At 35.8% G+C, this 19,900-nt stretch overlaps 1 protein-coding gene across 8 annotated transcripts in view; it reads left to right on the top strand.

Moving 5' to 3' along the window:
* The window catches only part of Ankrd28 (ankyrin repeat domain 28), a 182,804-nt gene that overhangs the window by 158,473 nt on the left and 4,431 nt on the right, over positions 1-19,900 (top strand). For all 8 annotated transcript variants that reach the window (XM_013515633.1, XM_013515636.1, XM_013515634.1 and 5 more), the window contains 10 exons: positions 2,178-2,379; positions 5,313-5,400; positions 5,630-5,747; positions 6,277-6,496; positions 13,627-13,714; positions 13,803-13,886; positions 14,443-14,588; positions 15,195-15,277; positions 15,689-15,771; positions 16,745-16,836. In XM_013515633.1, the coding sequence (XP_013371087.1) occupies positions 2,178-2,379; positions 5,313-5,400; positions 5,630-5,747; positions 6,277-6,496; positions 13,627-13,714; positions 13,803-13,886; positions 14,443-14,588; positions 15,195-15,277; positions 15,689-15,771; positions 16,745-16,836 (1,204 nt within the window). The remainder of the gene's footprint in view (positions 1-2,177; positions 2,380-5,312; positions 5,401-5,629; positions 5,748-6,276; positions 6,497-13,626; positions 13,715-13,802; positions 13,887-14,442; positions 14,589-15,194; positions 15,278-15,688; positions 15,772-16,744; positions 16,837-19,900) is intronic.

Raw genomic sequence — 19,900 nt, 5'->3', positions numbered from 1 at the left:
TTTTTTGGTTTTTCTCCGGTACCGGGAACCGAACTCACGACCTTGCACTTGCCAGGCAGGCGCTTTTGCAGCTGAGCTAAATCCCCAGCCCCCTTGTATTTCATTTCTAACGCAAAGAGATTTTCAGAAATTAGTTAAAGTACTTTTTCACTCTAAACTCACCGTTCAGGCATCTTGGTGCAGGGAACAACACTGGCTGAAAGCCTAAGGAAACCGGTCTTGATTCCTAACTTCGTGCTGGATGCACTGGCTCCTTTTCTCAGTCTTATCCAAGAACATGATGAGGGAAAGAGCCATGTGACAGAGAATCATGGCTTCTACTTACCCTGTTTTCTCTTTTCTTTTCTGCATTTTCAGGAGGGTTTTTCAAGGTCTGTTCTTTTAATAACATAATTTCATTGAGCTGGTAAGGATAAGCAAAAGCAGATATGATTCTAGACAAATAGAGGTTTTGTTTGAGACAGGCTGTCATGTAGCTCAGACTGTCCTGGAACTCACTGTGCAGCCTTGGCTGCCCTCGAACTCGCAACAATCTGCCTCAGCCTCTCCAGTGCTAGAATTACAAGCATACATCACCACGTCAAACCAAAAAAATACAGTTTTGTGATTTGTAGTCACTTTCATCTTTAAAGTAGTCAAACTTAAGATTTCATCATAGCTCCATCACAGAGATCACTAAGTCCCAGAGCAATCTCTTGTTGGTACTTTCTGACATTTTCCACAAAAAATAAGTTTATTATCTTTTGAAATTTATTACTACTTTATATCCTGCTCAGAATCCAATCCAGTATAAATAATATATGTCTAAGGCCAGCCTGGTAAAGTACACCTATAATCACAGCACTCTGGGAGGCTGAGGCAGCGGGTCACAAAGTTGAGACCATTCTAGGCAACTTAATTACTTAGTGACACCCTGTCTCAAAATAAAAAGTAATAAAGGACTTGAGATACAGTTCTTTGCAGAGGTCCTTTGTTCATTCCTTAGTACCAATCCCTAGTAACACACACAAAAATGGTGATGAGATACATGTTCCATTTACATGTTGGTTCCATTTCAAGTATCATTTTGAAAGGAATACGGTGTAAAGAAGGGGCTTCTACCTCATAAATCTTTACATCTGTCAGTTACTTTCCGCATCACTGAGAAACACACAGTACCCAATACCAGCAACTTTCTTTGTGAGCCAGGTTTATATTGACTCACATTTTTGTCCATAGCCAGCTGACTCCAAGGCAGGATGGCATAGCAGACAGGAAGCATAGAGATAGGAAGGAACTAGAGAGAGAGATAAACCTGACCAGGCCATGCCCATTTCGTGGCTGCTCCCAGTGACCCCTCTCCTCAAACCAAACCCTCCCTCCCAAGAGCAAGTCAACTATACCATCCTCATAATCTGATTACCTTCCAGACATGCTTTGGGGGCCAGTTTGGATCTAAACCATAACAGCACCTTACTTTTGCACAGGTAGAAGAATGCCTGGCATGTGGTAAATGTTTTGAAAAGATCTCAGCTAAAAGAAATGTTTATTTTCGGCTGGGCATGGTAGTGCATGCCTGTGATCCCAGCAGCACAGAAGGATCACTGCAAGTTCAAGGCCAGCCTGGGCTACATAGTTAAGTTCAAAGCCAGCCTGAACTGCATAGCAAAACCCTGTCTCAAAGAAAAAGAAATGTTTATTTTTGAGTACTAGCACATTATTTGATGGCCAAAAGCTCAGCTACTAACTCAAGTTACTACAGTTATCCATGTGATTAAAATATAGTAAAATTCGTGGAATTAATGTGGAACACTGAAATGGGATTAAGAACACAGGCTTTGGAATCACACACTAAAAGCTTTTAGTGAGTCCGTGACATACATCATTGACTGTCTGTCCTACATCAGGCACTGTATACTCAGGAAAATATCATCTGTCACTTGAACATTATTATTTGCAGAATACCTATTCGGTAATATTATAGCCTGCTATGTTGATTAATAGAAGAATCATTAACTTTCTGAATTCTCAAAATAGAACTTAAACATCTTGGGGCTGAGGGTATAACTCATTGGTAGAATATTTGCCAGGCATGCATGAGATCCTGGGTTGATTCTCCACACCACAGAAAAGAAAAGAAAAAGAAAAGAAAATATTTTAAGAGTAAGTCTTAAGTATGTTCTTTTTTTTCCCCCTAGGCCTATCATGGTCACCACCAAGCCCTGGAAGTATTGGTACAGTCTTTGTTAGATCTTGATGTGAGAAACAGTAGTGGAAGAACACCCTTAGATCTTGCAGCATTTAAGGGCCATGTTGAATGTGTGGATGTACTCATTAATCAGGGAGCCTCAATCTTAGTAAAAGATTACATTTTGAAGAGAACACCTATACATGCAGCAGGTATGCCAAATATGCTTATTTACCACTTTGTAGCTAATGTTCTTTTTAAAGTTCTGGTATCTAATACTCCTGGCAGTTATCCTTAATTTTTTTACTGTAAGTGATCAAACGATTACATTCTTAAGGGAAAACCAACAGCAAGATGATAAGTATTTTAAATTATTATCTGATTTAGAAATTAGATTGATGTACTAATCTAATTTCTGAGATACTTCATGATAAAAAAGTCAACAGTTTTTACTTTCTTTGGAGAAAGTGACTTTGGATTAGTGTGTGCTTTCATTTAACAATTGATAAACATGTTTACTTATTTTACAAGTGTACTTTATTAAACATTTGATCCGACAAAATATGTAGCGCATCTCCTTTATACAAGAATATATGGAACATCTCCTTTATGCAAGAACAACACTGTGCTGTAATCTTGTAATATTGCAGATGTGTGAAAATACAAAGATCTATACCTAAGTTGTTGAAAGACTTGATACTAGGTGTGTATCAACTACAAGCTGCAGATTTCACAACTGTCTGTAATAATTACTGCACAGCAGTAATCAGATAACCAAGCTGTTGCAATTGAAGATATGTATTAGCTTGGTATTTTTTATATCTTCAATAAACTATGTGATCAAATTCATTTCACTAGTCTATTTAAAGAGTGATCTTTAAGAATACATTCAAATATATGACTTGAATTTTATTTGTACTCTTTAGATTTTGGAAATGAATTTTAGAAGACTGTAAGGTAACACCAGTCTTGCTCCCAAATCAGCTTTTCAGAACTATGAGATATTCAAGCACAGCTCAGGGACCAATATTTTCATAATTATTTTAAGCCTCTAATAAATTTATACATAAAAAAGTCATAAATAAGAGGTCAAAATTATAACTGCTTTTTATTATGGGAAAGAGTGAATGAAGTAATATTTCAGTCTATACTTAGAAAGATTATATTATAACCACAGGTCATTTGCAGAGCTAATTTGAACTTTTAAATGGAGGCTTTGCATTCTTAATAGATAACTACTGAATTAAGGCGCTATGCCATATAATCCAGCATAAGTCCTACTTGCATAAGAGCTGTAGATAAAGGCAAATCTTGGTTCTGCAGATGTCTTTCAAATTCAGAGATCTGCTAGAGAGCATCTCATTACTCATAAGACATGAGAAGAACACTGAAATACTTCTAGAACTTAGCTTTTCCCACGGTGACTGTGTGCTTGATGTTTTGGGTATTGAACTGAGATCACCTAAACACTCAGCAATTGCTACTGTGCACTGAGTAACAAGACTCCATTAAAAAGATGCTGGCCCGTAATACCCGAGCCATCCCCAAGTATTGTGATGTTGTTATTGCTAAGAGAGCTGTTGACAGAGTGTAGCACACAGGTGATTTTGAGCCACTGTTCTTAAGATTAGAATTTAATTTAAACTATTGGAATTTAATGTAGCTGTCAGAAATTACTGTAGAATATTACGCACCTAGCTTGCATTCACTAATTTTTTTTTCATCCTTTTAAATTGAGAGGAATAGTGGAAGAGATTGCTTTTTGGATCATTTTGTGGCTTGCAGATTTCTTTATTCAAACTTGATTGGAATTTTGCAGATTTAGTTTACTTTTTTTTTTTTGGTACCGAGAATCGAACTCAGGACCTTGTGCTTGCCAAGCAGGCGCTTGTGCAGCTGAGCTATATCCCCGGCCCCTTAACTTACTTTAATAGTGCCCTTTTTCTGCTGGGCGTGGTGGTTCACTCTGTAATTCCAGTATTTGGGAAGCTGAGACAGGAAGTAGAGGAGTTTGAGTCCAGCCTGACCACATAATGAAACCCAGTGTCAAAAACATAGGTAAATATTTCTACTTTCCTATTTTAGTTGGGCACAGGAAAGCATTCTTTATAGATATGTCCTTTTTCTTTCATTGTATATTTGTATGATTTGGAATTCTTTCAGCTATAAATAATGGGATACCCAATTGAAAATGGCTTAAATGATGAGGTGGGCCTGGGAATGTAGCTCAGTGGTAAAGCCCTTGCCTAGCATGTACAAGGCCCTGGGTCTTTATAGTCCCCAGTCTTAAGGGGAAAAAAGTAATAGCAGTTTAATCTCTCACACAAATGTTTAGAGTCAGATGCAGTTCCAGGGTTGGTTGATTCCACAGTGATGTCAGAGTCCTACCAGTCTCTATTATTCTCTTGTCTTTGTATTTATGTCACAAAATGTTTGCTGGATCACTCCCAGTTCACAAAATGAGAGTTAAAAGTATTTTCTAAAAGTCTTATAAACCTTTCAACATCTCAGTGATCAGATCTGTATCTTGTATTCACCTTGCAGCAGATCATAGTCAAGTGAGAAATGGGATTGTTGCAATTGGCTTGGCTTATTTCATCCCTTGCTATAGTCAGATCATACTATGATCTGACTGGGAGCTAAATAAAATGACCATCCTATTAATAAGTACTGTAGGTAACAAGGAATGAGTGCTAGCTAGGCTGCCTGCCTGCTATGACTTACCGTGAGGAGTTTGTCTCTCTTTAGCTTTAACAACAAACTCAGCAGAAACCTTCTTTGTAGCTGGGCATGTTGACACATGCCTGTAATCCCAGCACTCCAGAGGGTTGAGGCAGGAGGGCCACAAGTTTGAGCCCAACCTGGACAATGATGCCACTTATCAAGACTCTTTCTCAAAATAAAAAAAAAAAATATTTAAAACCTAAGGCTATAACTCACTGTACAGGCCCTGGGTCCAGTCCTCAGTATAAAAGGGAAAAAAAAAAAACAAAAAACCTACTTTGTACATATGATAAAAACTTATGGCATATTGAATTTAGCGAAATTATCACAAAATTATATTCTAGAAGATCTCCTCTGAGATGGACATTTTCTGTGTTATTATTACATATAATTATTGGAGTTTTAAATTTTCATTTTACAGCAACAAATGGCCATTCAGATTGCTTACGACTGTTAATAGGAAATGCAGAACCACAAAATGCAGTAGACATTCAAGATGGAAATGGGCAGTAAGTTCTAACAATTTTTAAATTACTTTGAGGGTGTTTCATAATCGATATATTGGCCCTACTTAGTAAAACTGTTACTGTATATAACTGGGTAACATCAAATAATAGGTTTTTTAAATTTTAAAGTTATATTACAAAAGGCATATTTAGTAATAGGCTATCATATTGGTATTTGTAGACTACAGTCTTAAGTGATAGTGCTAATAACCCTGTTCCTCTTATTGCTCAGGACACCTCTGATGCTATCTGTTCTCAATGGTCACACAGACTGTGTATATTCACTACTAAACAAAGGAGCAAATGTAGATGCCAAAGATAAATGGGGAAGGACAGCATTGCACAGGGGGGTAAGCCAAAAGTCCTGTTTCTTGTCAAGAAGTTTTATGACCTCATATTACCCAGAGCTGAACTAGACTGATTATTTTTCATTAAATTTCTACCAGTTTTGCTGTTGTTTTTCATTGTGTTAGCTTGTAATGTTAACTTGGAACAGTTACAGTGCATAAGTTAATCAAGAGAACAATAGTATTAGGACAAATTTTAATTCCCTGTAAAATTGAATAGAGTTAATACCAATTTGACTTTTTTCCATTACCTAAACTATTTTTTTACAATGTTATCCAAATTTTTTCACCTTTGAAATATTCTTTTCATTGAATTACAGGTATCTCTAGTTTTGTTTTTCATGTCATTTGTATATTGATGATTTGTTTCTTTAATTGAAGTTTTAAATAACTTTGAAAAAATAATTGAATTATTCAAAATGATAAATGGCTATAATTATTAGAAAGACTTTAAAATTTTCAAATTGTCTAAAGTTGGTATAGAGTGCCCAACAGAATACATTTGACTACATGCAAATTATTTTTCTTCCAGGCAGTTACAGGCCATGAAGAATGTGTAGATGCATTACTTCAACATGGTGCTAAGTGCTTGCTACGAGATAGCAGGGGTCGGACACCTATACACTTGTCAGCTGCCTGTGGACACATTGGTGTTCTTGGAGCCCTTTTGCAATCAGCATCATCTGCGGATGCAAATCCAGCCATAACAGACAATCATGGATATACAGCACTTCATTGGGCTTGCTATAACGGTTAAGTATATAGGAAAAAAAAACCTGTATTTAATGCCTGTTATATACTTCTTTTTTATTTTAAAGGTAGAAGAACGAAAACATATTAACAAACACACATACATTTAGAAAAATGACACAAAAACAATACAAAAATACAGAATTTCAGACAAGGTGATAGGACATTAACAGTGGTTGTTATATTACATATTGATATCTTCAAACTGGTTACTCAGATAAACAAATATAGACGTGCAAGATTGATCAAACACTTAAACATTAACTGTTCCTTTCAACGGAGCAATAAAAGTCAGTAGTACAATTATGTTAGCTATCCCGGTTATACATATACACATGTCTTTCCCCTTCCTTTCTCTTTTCCTTCATCCCCATTGTTCTTTCCTTTTGAAGTTTCCTTTCGTTTCATAATACTGTTGTACCTCCTAGATTTTACTCACTTTTTCAGGTTCTTACACTAGTGAGGCAACACAGTGTTTACACATGCAGGTCTGATTTATTTCACTTACAAGTATGGTCTCTAAGTGTATCCATTTACTTATAAAAGCTTCTAGTTTATCTTTTTTTTATAGCTGAGTAGTACTCCATTGTATAAAAATACCACAACTTTTTTATCCATTCCTCAGTGGATGGGCATTTGGGTTGCTTCCACGATTTAGCTATTAACAAATTGTGCTGCTATAAACATGGGTGCACGTATATACTGTGATAAGATGTTTTCAGTTCTTCTGGGAAAATACCCAGAAGGGGAATAGTTGGGTTAAGTGGGACTTCTAATCCTAGTTTTGTGAGGAATCTCCAAACTGATTTCCACAGTGGTTTCACCAGTCTACACTCCCACCAGCAGTGGAGAAGGGTTCCTTTTTCTCCACAGCCTCGCCAGCATTTGTTATTGGTTGATTTCTTGATGGCAGCCATTCTTACTGGAGTGAGATGGAATCTGTGTTGTTTTAATTTGCATTTTATGAATGACTAATGATGTTGAATATTTTCTCATGTATTTATTTGCCATTTGTATTTCTTTACCTGAGAAGTGTGTGTTCATCTCAGATGCCCATTTTTGTATTGGTTCTTTGAATTTTGGGGGGTTGATGTTTTCTAATTCTTTTTATGTTCTAGATAGAAGTCCTTTGTCCAAGGGACAGTCGGCTAGTACTTTTTCCCAATTTGTGGGTTTTCTTTTTACTCTGCTGGTGATTTCTTTAGATGTGCAAAAACTTTTCAGTATGATGAGATCCCAGTTTTTGATTCTTTGAAGTATTTCCCTTGCAGTTTGGGTTTTGTTCATGAACTCTCTGCCTACCCCTATGTCTTCAAGATTTTTACCTGCTTTCTCTTCCAGTGTATTTAGGCCTGTTATATACTGAGTCTCAGAGACAAGTAATGATAATGATATTTCTAATGAAAATAATGTACTTACAAGGCAAATTAAAAATTCAAGATTAGAGGATGCATAGGAACAATCTACTATGTAGTTACAGCTCACTCCCTCTGTCATGTCAAAGCCAGGGCCATAGTTGTCAAGGGTGTATGAGATAAGCCATAAATTTTTCTTCTTTTTCTCTCTTTTACTTTCTTCCTTTCCTTCCCTCCCTTTTTACTTTTATTTTTTTCTTTTTCATACTGAGAATTGAGGCAGCCCACTTTCCAGGTCCCCTCCTTTCTCCCTCAGGAGCTGTCTCTCCCTCAATAAAATCTACACTAAAAATGAAAATAAACTGGGAATTGAACCCAAGCTCTTCACACTGAGTTATATTCGCAGCCCTTTTTTCATTTTGAGCCAGGGTCTTGTTAAGTTGCCTGGGCTAAATTTGAGATCATCCTCTCTTGGCCTCCCAGAGTTTTGGGATTACAGGTAAATGCTGCCATGCTGGGCTAAAATATGAAATTTTGTGAAATTCTTCTTAGACCTTCTCTTAAGTATTTTGAAGGGTTATATATCCCTAATGTCTTTTATATACTATGTTCATATTTTGATTATATTCTTTTACTTTAAAAATGCTCTCATTATTAAAAAAAAGTAGAAACTATAAAATATGTTACACTCCTAACTGAAATCTGCGTTTTCTTCCGAAGTCTACATTTGCTTAATCAATAACATGCATGCTAACATTTTAAAGGAATAATACTCCAGCAGATATGAAGAATTTTTTCAGAGGTTCACTTTGCTGAAGGTTAGAACAGGCAGACTTGCTTCAGCCTCCCGGAGACTCACAGTCACACTCATTTCTGCTACAGATAGAGTCAAAGAATCACTCAGGGAAGCAGAAAGCTGTTTTTAAAGTATAGGTGTTAAAAATGGAGTCTGGCTTATGAAATATCAGTAATTAAAATAATTTACATATTGAAGCATGTTGAGATGGTAACTTTCATAGATTTGATCATGTAGACAATACACATGTACAGTACTCTATGTACATCAGTCTTGTCAGCGTTTGGACTTAAAAGTTCTTCAAATTTTTCTAAGCTTCAGTGTAGTATTGAGATTAATGTTAGTTATAACAGCATACTCACAAAGCTGTAGTGTAGTTCAAGTATAGTGTTTGTTCTGCAATCAACTGAGCGCCTTACCTGAGATTTAAGGCTAGCTTTCTTTCTATAATCTGCTGCTTCATGATTCTCTCTTTTGGCATCATTCTAACAATGTTGTTCAACTATAGGAAAGAACTTTGAATCTTAGTGTAATTAAAGTTTTTCATAAGTATTTCTGATTAAGATATTTCAATTTTTCTACTACTCACTTCATAGAGTTGAGAATTTCAGTCTTTTGATATAAGAAAATTTACAGTTCTTCTGTTTTTCTTTTTGTTTTTGAGGCAGGAGTGGTAAGGGCTTTTAACAATTGTCCTGTGATTACTATTGGTCACCCTTCAACTCTACTAGTAGAATCATAAAATATCTTAAATACATAAATCTGTTGTGAATTTAAAAGCTTACTTTGTTATGTGTTTTACTACCTTATATTCTTAACTAAAACTATCTTCAAAACTATAAAGCAGTATGGTGACCAGAATTTAGTTTCAAATCAGACACTATTTTGCCATTGAAATTTGATTTGTTTTTACAATGTAACTTGACATTTTGTAACTATGAGGAACACCCAGAATATCCAATATAATGAGATGGCATCCACAAATATGAGTTTTATTTATGGAAAAGTTTATAAGATAAAACTACTTCAAAGCAAAGACTTTTTATTAATAAGTTTTTGAAAAATATATTAGTGATAACCATGAGAAAAATATCAGATTGTAAAATACAGTATTGTCCATCAGGAAGAGTACTTAGTTTTAAATATACTGCTCTGTTCTTTGGAGAGTTGCTCTCCATAACATTTCTCATAAGGTCTGTGTGTAGAACACTATTCCTGCTCTATTACTGCTAAATTTAGACACATTCACATTTAGTATTCGAGACTGAATTTTTGCATATACTGCGTGCCTGGTCACCATTTAAATTAATCAAAAAGCATGTCTCATTTTCAGCTTATAGCAAAGAGGTGATTCTGACTGGAGCTGAAGGAAGTGAAATGTGTACTGGTTATATGAAATAAGACAGTCTAAAATGAATACCATGTTCATAGCCAAAGGCATGCTTTATAATTGTGCATTCTCAAAGTAGACTGTGTAAAGTGGTTTTACTTCGAGTAGTAGTTATTGTATGGCTGGAAAGAAAACTGGAAGCACTCTAACAGAACAAAAAACACCTTTCTCTCAAAATTAAAATGGTGACCAAGATGTAGAAAAAATTGACTATATATTCTGATCTTAAAATTCAGATTTTTAGTTTATACAGCATTTAATAGCTTAAATGTATAGTACTTAGATTGTGTCATCTATTATATATTGATTTTTTTTTTTTAAATGGTCATAGTGGTACATGCCTGTAAGTTTGACACTCTGGGAGGCTGAGACAGGAGGGCTGGGGGGTGTAGCTTAGTGCAAAGGCCCTGAGCTCAGTCCCCAATACCGATAGAGAGAGAGGGAGAGAGAGAGAGAGAGAGAGAGAGAGAGAGAGAGATTTTTATGAAGCTTTAAGGCATTCTCAGGATATCCCTCTGAAATATCAGTAAGGCCAGTTTTATCATTCTATATTTCATAAACATGATACAGAGTAATGATATTGTCAGTCTGGTATCACCCAATAATGCTTTTTTGGAGATAGCCATGAGCCACAAGTTTTCCTTTTGTCAGTCTGTACTCTTTTTTTTTTTTTTGGTTTTTGTCCGGAACCGGGAACCGAACTCACGACCTTGCGCTTGCGAGGCAGGCGCTTTGCCGCTGAGCTAAATCCCCATCCCCCTGTCAGTCTGTACTCTAACAAGGTAGTGGTTCTCAAACCCTTTGATCCCAGGGTCTGTAGGTTATAGTTATTGAAAGTGACTGTGTTAGAAAGTGAACCTGAGACATTTTTTAATACTTATTCTTTAAAAAAATTCATTACACTTAATATAAGTAATATTTTATGAGAATGTTTTCCAAAACATTTAATGAGAAGGGTTGACAGATGTCTTTAATGACTATTTGAAGAGAATAATTGGATTGTCTTCTGCATTTATATTCACATATGTAATATCACCCAAGGTTCTCCAGCCCACACTTTAAGAATCCGTATATATGGGAAGCTGTTAAATTAGTACTGGACATCTTTCCACTGCTATATCTTATGAGTTTAACATTCAGAAAGATGAGATTAAAGCAGTTTCTCAACCTGAACATTTTAGGCCAGATAATTTTTTGTTGTTAGGGATTGTTCTGGCCATTACAAGATATTCAGTAATGTCCCTGGCTTCTACTCACTAGATCTGCCAGTAGCACATCCCCACCCCCAGTTGCAATAAGCAGAAGTGTCTCCAGACATTGCTATATACCTCCTGATGGTCATAATTGTCTTGCTTGGGAGCCACTAAATTAGAGAAAAGATCTGACAAAAGATGACAGACAGTTACAGATTCCGTAAAAATTACCTTCTTGTCCTGGTTGATAACAATTACAGGATAAAATTTAAATTGACCTGTTGTTTGAGAAGGTTAAAATAATTAGTATAATACTGGATCACTTTGTCACTTTTTTAAAATCATGAAAATAGAGACTATGTAAGACACTTATATATTGCTAAAGAAGATCCTAAGTGACTAATAGAATAAAAGAAGCAATATTTTATTTACACCAACTCATCCAGGTTGGGTATCTGAAACCCAAAATATTCATATTAAAATTTGGATTTCAGACTAGTTTGAATTTTGGATTTTCAGATAGGGGTGCTGAGCCAGTGAAGTCTAAAAGTATTCCAAATTTTAAAAATAAATAAATAAACCTGAAATCTAAAGCCCTTCTGGCTGGTACACATTTCAGAGAAGAGATATTCAACTTCTGCTGCAGCTGGGATTTTTGTTTGCTTTTTACTAAACTTGACCTTGAAAAGTAGGGTAAGAAAAATCTGAGGTTTGGTATTTTCAGTGTTATGTAATAGACCTAATAGCATGTTTGTCCTTCACCACAGCACTGTCATTTTTAGGAAAGCATCCTACAAAAGTACTGCCTTAAGCCAACCATGGTGGCAAGGTCCTGTAATGCCAGCATTCTGGGAGGTTGAGACAGGAGGATTGCAAGTTCAAACCCAACCTGGGGGGAACTTCACTATATTACTTTTTGATAATGTGACTAAGGTCTATCTTTAATTTTTCAGGGTTTTTTTTGTTTTTGTTTCAGCAGTATGACCTAAGGCCTTGCTTGTGCTAAGCAAGTGTTCTACCACTGAGCTTACCCCCCAGCCCTTCTCATTTTGTTTGATACAGGTTCTTGCTAAATTACCCAGGCTATCCTCAGACTTACAATTCTCTCCTTTTAGTCTCCTCAGTATCTGAGATTACAGGTGTGCACCACAGCCCATCTTCACAGATTTTCTTTAAAGTAGCAGCTTCCTCACAGTTCATAATTAGAGAGGTTAAATCATTTGTAGTACACTGTGAAAACGTGAAGTTCTTGAGAACATAATAAGATTTCTAGCCATGCAGTATGACATGCCCCTGTTATCCCAGCTACCTAGAGTGATGCAGGAAGATCACAAGTTTGAGGCCAGCCTGGGCAACTCAGCAGGACCCTGTTAGAGAGGTAGATAGATACAGTGGTACCTGGGACCACGAAGTTAATTCTTTCCACAATTCTGATCGCAGAATTTGTTCCACAATTCCTTTACAACCAGAATCATGGAAAGAATTAAGTTCATGAACGAAGAGATATGTGGGTGGGTGAGATGGACAGACTGGGAATGTAGCTCACTGGTAGAACACCCATGGGTTTGATTCCAAAAAAAGAAAAAATTTCCAGACATACTATTGTGTAGGGGTGTATATAACTTGTTATGGCTTGTGTCTAGATGTCTCCCCAAAGCCTCATGCCCTTATAGGTAGGGCTTTTTCAGAGGTGACTAGATCTAGAGTATGTGACATTGGAATTGATTCTTGGTACCATGTTAAAATCAAGGGCACTAGGATTAAGGGTGTGAGTGTTACCCACTGTAAGTAGCCTAGATAAGATAGACATAAGGGATATAAAAAGCTCTGGTCATCCCATGTTTTGCTCCTTTACCCTACCGTGAACTGTATCTCCTCTGCTATCCGTCTCTACCACACCACCTACCCGTAGTGCAAGCCAATTTATAGACTAAAACCTGTATAAACCATGAGCTAAATAAACCTTTCCTCCTTTAACTTAGGATATTGAGTATTTTGTCTCAACAACGGGGAAAGTGAGACATACCTCATTATGTAAAAAGCAAGTGCAGAGTAAAACATCTCATATATATTAAAAAAATGTGTGTATGTGCAGTCATATATGTGTGTGTGTATATATAGATATAGATATATATACGTGCGCCTAGAAAATTTCTGAAACAGTAGTTCAGGTTTAGAGAGTGTAATTGGTATTGGGAGATGAGATGGAGGCAAGAACTTGTATTTGCCAAAAGGCGGAGGGGATGAGGACATAGCTCAGCGGCACAGGCGCCTGTCTGGCAAGCACAAGGTCCTGAGTTCAATTCTCAGCACCAAAAAAAACCAAAAAACTTGTATGTGCGATTTTTGCCAATACCTTTTTTTGGATATTAATATCTGGTTCTTGTTTACCTAATAGGTCATGAGACCTGTGTAGAACTTCTTTTAGAACAAGAAGTTTTCCAAAAAATGGAAGGAAATGCTTTCTCTCCATTGCATTGTGCTGTGTAAGTAAAGCCAGAATGAATCAGATTTGGTTTGAGTATTTTAAGAAATACACCCTTGCTGTGAGTGATCACTTTGTTATCTCCACAGGATAAATGACAACGAAGGTGCTGCTGAGATGTTAATTGATACATTAGGTGCCAGCATTGTGAATGCCACAGATTCAAAAGGAAGGTAAGAGTTCAACTACTAGCCTGGTGTGTGAGAATTTACAGAGAATTCATTATTAATTGAAAAATTGAACTTTATATTTCCAAGTATGAATCATTATTAAAAATTTTTTGTATTACAGGGCTTTTGTACTAGTTAATAGTTTTTAGCCAGTCTTCCTCTTTTACAAACTATTTCAAAATTTAGAAATTTCCCCATTTTAAAAGGTATGCTTGTTACCCCAAAGTTAGCAGTGTTCGAATGGGAGGAAAGGTCAGAAGACGAGTGCAGCAGCTGGAATAGGTAGTAGCTGTTAGATCAGGATGTTTTTCAAATTGTTTTCATTGATACAATGTAATTTTAGCGACTGCATAATTAAGCTTTATTTTAGACTAGTTCTGCTTTAGTTAAGGCCTTTATGTTACTGGGAATACAAATTTATGCACCATCGAGTTACTTGTGTCCAGGCAGTGCTTTTAAAGCCTAATATATAAACTCTTGAAAATTCCTTATTATAAATTAAGGAATACTCTCTGCTGGTGTCGTAGCTCATTTGAATATTTCACTTTCCCTGTCACAGAACTCCCCTCCATGCGGCTGCCTTCACAGACCATGTAGAGTGTTTACAGTTGCTGCTCAGCCATAATGCTCAAGTCAACTCTGTGGACTCTTCTGGGAAAACACCTCTCATGATGGCTGCAGAAAATGGACAAACAAATACAGTTGGTAAAGAAATTGGTTAAAGATTCTATTCTTCTAAGTTACATATATTGCTTGTATATAACTTAGATCCCAAAACTTCTGACCTCCACTACTCATTTCATCACTTCTGAAATTTGAAAGCTTATCTGCTTTGCAGCTTCCATGTTTATTTAAGGAGAGAGTTTTGATATGCACTTACTGATTGAAGAGTTATTTTAGCAAAACAATGTAATGTGATGCTTAAGAACACTGGCTCTGGAGTCAGACTGAATTCTGGGTCTGGCTAATGACTATGCGTCAGCTTCTTTATTTGTTAAATAAGAAGACTACCAATAGTTCCTGTGTAGAATTGTTATAGGAGTTCAATAAATTGCTATAAATCCAAAGCACATACAACAGTGTTTGAAATTTTGCACTCTTCAAAATATTAATTGCTGTTAGTATTTGTGATTTACACAAGAATGTAATTGCACCATACAACTATATAACAATACAGGATGTGTGTTGTCATATTTTTCTTTTTTGCAAATGGATATTTTTGCTTTATATCTTCATTTCTCTACAGTAAGTTATTGGTAATATAAGAAAAATGTACATAACCATAAGAATTGATGCACTTTTTCCTCTCAGAAATGCTGGTTAGCAGTGCTAGTGCAGATCTGACTTTGCAAGATAACAGTAAAAACACCGCCCTTCATTTGGCTTGTGGCAAGGTATGTACATTTTTAAAAGACAGATTCTCATTGTTAATATCAAAATGGCATTAAAGGTTTGTCTGCTTCTCTAAAATGAAAGCCAGAGACCAAATCTCTTTAAATTACTGGCATCTTTTTTGTTTTGTTTTGTTTTGTTTTGTTTTGTTTCCTTGAAAAAAAATACTAGCTTACAATGAAATTTTGGAGCAACAGCCTAAACAGTTTTTGTCTTTCTTTAAATCTTAATTCTTCTTATCTTCTCCCTCTACACACACTCCTAATGTGTTCAGGCAAAGTTTTAAGGGATTAGCCAAGAAAATTCATGGTATAAGTGAAGTGTTGTACATGTGTATGGACTAAGATTGGAGATTGTTGTATGTGTAAATTTTTAATGGTGCCCTATCTAAGAGTAATTTGCCACAATTTTAGGGTCATGAAACTAGTGCCTTGTTAATACTGGAAAAGATAACAGATAGAAACCTCATCAATGCAACCAACGCCGCCTTGCAAACGTGAGTACTTCAGTGTCTAGTATAAACTTTGTGATTATATAAAAACAGATAAATGTATCTCGTAAAACCTGGAATCAATGGAATAGTCACATATTAGTCACACAAGCAATTAAGAAGTAAAGAACAATTTTTCCAGCTGACAAAACATTGCTGAAATCATCACAGTTAGAAAGCCTATTAGTAAAAATGCTTTTGAACAGAAACGGTTAAAACATTGACAGTAGTGGGGTGGATTTGGCAATGCATTTGCCCACATAATTTTCTGAAGGAAAGTGGTAATTCTCTTCATGTATTTTATGGAATGAACTGTAAAAGTATTATCGAATACTAACAATAAATGAGGTAAGAAGCTTTATATATGTCTGTAAGCTCAATAAAGGTTTCAGAAAGAATCAAATTCTTAATGTGAGCCACAAACCTTCCTTGTGACTGAGATCTTAGATCTGTGTCTCCCATCATGCTTTCCCAATTACCACTTGCTATTATTATTTTAGACTTGGTAAAAAGAAAATTTAGAATAAGATTCACATTCTTGGGTCAGTCCCTTGAGGGTCCAAAATTTAGGCATGGAGCCTGTAAGATGTTTTCAAAGGCTGTTAGAATTTGTGTTACTGTAGTTTACATTTCTTACGTATTCTGTTATGTATGTTTGCCAACCTCATTTCTTAAAACAACTGAAGCATACAGTTTCATTGGTTACATCTTTTTAAACATTGAATCTTATCAAAGGGTTTGATAAGAGTGAGAAATCTGCATATATGGCCTATGGCTAAGCTTTATATACAGTGAAGGGTGGTGATAGAACATTGCACAGAATTCTACTTTTCCCACCCGTTTTCATTGCTGTTAGGAGTCAGTGTCTCAAGTTTGTTTCTGGGTCTTCATAACATGCCAAAACTATTTCACAGCCCTGTGTGTCTGTGTACATGCATTGTACATACATGTACATGTATGGGTTTTTTTTCCCTCCCAGACCTCTGCATGTTGCTGCCCGAAATGGGCTAACAATGGTGGTTCAAGAACTTTTGGGGAAAGGAGCAAGTGTACTTGCAGTAGATGAAAATGGTAAGTAGATTTTGTATTCACTCCCCTTAACCTATATCCTGTTAAAAGCTTTTACCTTCTGTAAAAGGTGAAAGATTTATACGATCTGAAGAGAAACCAGAATATAAAAGCTTTTACCTTTTGATGGTCCGTATTTGAAGGATATGTGAATATTTTTTTACTGTGCAAAGAAGAGAATTGAAGTTAATATTGAGTAGTACATTGTGGCAAAGGAATGAGGACAGGAGAAACAGGAAAAAGTCCATGATCTTGTAAGTTTACATATAATCTATTAAGCCAGAGTTAGTGTTCACTATTTACATTTGACACCACTCTTAATCTTAGTAGCCAAAGGTTCCGTGCTTTCAAAAATATTTACTAAGGCCCTACTTAGGTGTCATTTTTTTACAAAATTAATAACTTTTTTTGTCCTGCAGGAATAATTTTTTCATTATCTTCCTAGATTGTCTCTCAGTAAATAAATATTAGCTCTGTCATCTTGTTTTGGTGCAGGGGATCAAACCCAGGATTTCACATTTCTAGGACATATTATACATTCCTCTACCACAGTGTTCTCAGTCCTTGTTAACCTGTTTTCTTCTTTTTTTTTTCCTTAGAGATAGCTTCTAATATACCATATATTATTCCTTTTTGGTATGTTGATTAGAATGAATATAATTTCCATAAAAGCAGAGAATCTTTGTCATTTGTGTTCACTGACGTATCCTACATGCTTAGTAGAGTGTGTGCACATACTAGAATCTTACTATTCGTTGCATGAATGCATATACCAAATACTGTGCTAAGTTCTGAGGATGCAGTGTAGAACAAGATATAATGTGTTCCTTAAATGGAGACAAGAGCATAAACAGGCTGTCTCAGTGGTCTTGAAGTGTTTTAATTGAAGTAAACGTAAAATACTATTAGAAGGTGCTCGAGCCTTTTCTTACAGGATCAGAGAAGGCACCCCAAAAAAGGGATTTCCAAGCCAAACTTTGAAGGACTGGTAGAAAGTAAACAGGGAACTTCCAGGCTGAAAGTATAGGCCTTTAGAAGATATAACATGAGATAAATACAGGTACTATATTAGATCGAATAAGCAGGGATCTGTATGTTGGAAAGACAGCAGTTAATCTGAAAGGAGCAAGACTAGAATCAGGAAATGAGTTAAGAGTGACATAGGTCATGTCCAGAATTAAGGTAGAACCATTGGGGATAAAAAGATGTAGGTGGTTTCTAGAGATCTTGTGATGGTAGTCTCACTGGGGCTTGGTGAATGAGTGATGAGATTTGTTGGTTGAAGGAAGAAGTAACATTCCATCTACCCAGGTGAGCTTATGTGGATGGAAGTATCATTAATTGAGATAGGCATACAAGAGGATAGAGCTGAGTTCATTTGGGGACATGAGTATAAACTCCAGCTGTGCAATTTAGATGTATGGATCACAAGATCTAAGTTGGACATAGAGATTTGGGAATCAATAGTACATGTAGTTCTTGAAATCCATAGATATGAGATCACCAATGCAGCTAAGTTCAGGTTCACTCAGCTGTAAAAGAAACTTTCATTATCAGTAAATTATGTTTCTGGAAATAGAGCTATTATATAAATTAAAATGAGGAACCTAAAACCATAACATATACTAAGATAATTACATTATAAAACAATCAGTTATCACTAATACCTAATGCAAGCCTGTGTTGACCATTTTCAGAATTTTTAAATACCTGATATTATCCTTATAAAATAAAAAGGACAGTAAAATGTGAAAATGAGGTCCAGCTGTGGCGACCTGGGTATCTTCTAACACATTTTGCAATGTTTAATAGTAATTGTGGTCCAAAAGTGACAACTTATAGTAAATTTCAGTCTTACTTTACAATCATTCCTAGTGACATAGTTACAGATTTCTCCAGTAATAACCAGTTGATGAGAGAGGCCAGTACATCCTATATTCACTCTAAAAATGGGTTAGTGATATTTTGGTGGTTTTTCTCAGATGAGATAACTGTATTATATTTGCATGGGATATCCTCACAGAGCTTGTTTCTCTTGCATTTTTCTTTTGCTAACCACACCAACCCCATGCAGAAGAAAGGAGTCTGTTTTTAGTTGTATTCTGACTAAAAAACATCCCTGAAGCCTGTTTGCCTCCCCATTTCTACTCTCAGTCAAGGCATCGTAGCCTAATGGGTTGTTCTGCTTACCAGCAGCTGGTATAGCAGTAGCCAGAACCTTTGGATCTTCAGAACAGAAGAAGCATTCTAGTCATTCTGAGCAGTCTTTTTTTTTTTTTTAAAGTACAGGACATGTTTATTAGTACATGTTTATGCTATACAATGTGTGTGTGTATATAAATATAAGTATATATATATATATATACACAGTAGCTATACATACTACATTATAGGGTAATCAGGTAGTTGTTCCGTTTGACAAAATGGGAATTTTATAAATGGAACTTTCTTTATCAAGGATAGTATAATTACACAATAAAATACCATATAACAGTAAAAATGAACTGACTACAGTTACCTACAACAGGGTCTCTCACACATAATGTTAAACAAAAGAAGCTAGATATAAAATATGCATACTATATGAATCCATTTGTATTAGGTTCAAAAATGCAAACCAATGTTTTGGAACACAAGGACCAAGAAGGTGGTTAACACAGAAGGTCAAAACAGTGGTTACGGCTATGGAAGGAGGGAAAAGGTAGTGATTAGGTAAGGGAATACATGGGAATTCTGTGCTGGTATTGTTCTCTTTTTTTGCGAATGATAGTTTCTTTGATGGTAGTTATACAGATTTTTTGTTTTGTTTTTTTTTTTCTTTTTGGTACCAGGAGTCAAACTCGACCTTGCACTTACCAAGCAAGGCGCTATGCCGCTGAGCTATATCCCTGCCCACAAATGTTGTTTTATTATTGTGCTATTTCAAAAACAAATATGGCTTTTAAAATAAATATATACATATATTTATGTGAAGGCTGAAGTGTTAAGTGCAGTAGCTAGAAAAAAGTAGATATGCAGTAACAGATGAAGCTATAGAGTAAGATTCTAAGACATTTGCTGTTTAAAT

This window comes from Chinchilla lanigera, unplaced genomic scaffold (genome assembly GCF_000276665.1).
Source record: "Chinchilla lanigera isolate Chin_1 unplaced genomic scaffold, ChiLan1.0 scaffold00029, whole genome shotgun sequence".
Lineage (NCBI taxonomy): Eukaryota > Metazoa > Chordata > Mammalia > Rodentia > Chinchillidae > Chinchilla > Chinchilla lanigera.
The sequence above is the reverse complement of the archived record's forward strand: the minus strand, read 5'-3'. Positions and strand labels throughout refer to the sequence as shown.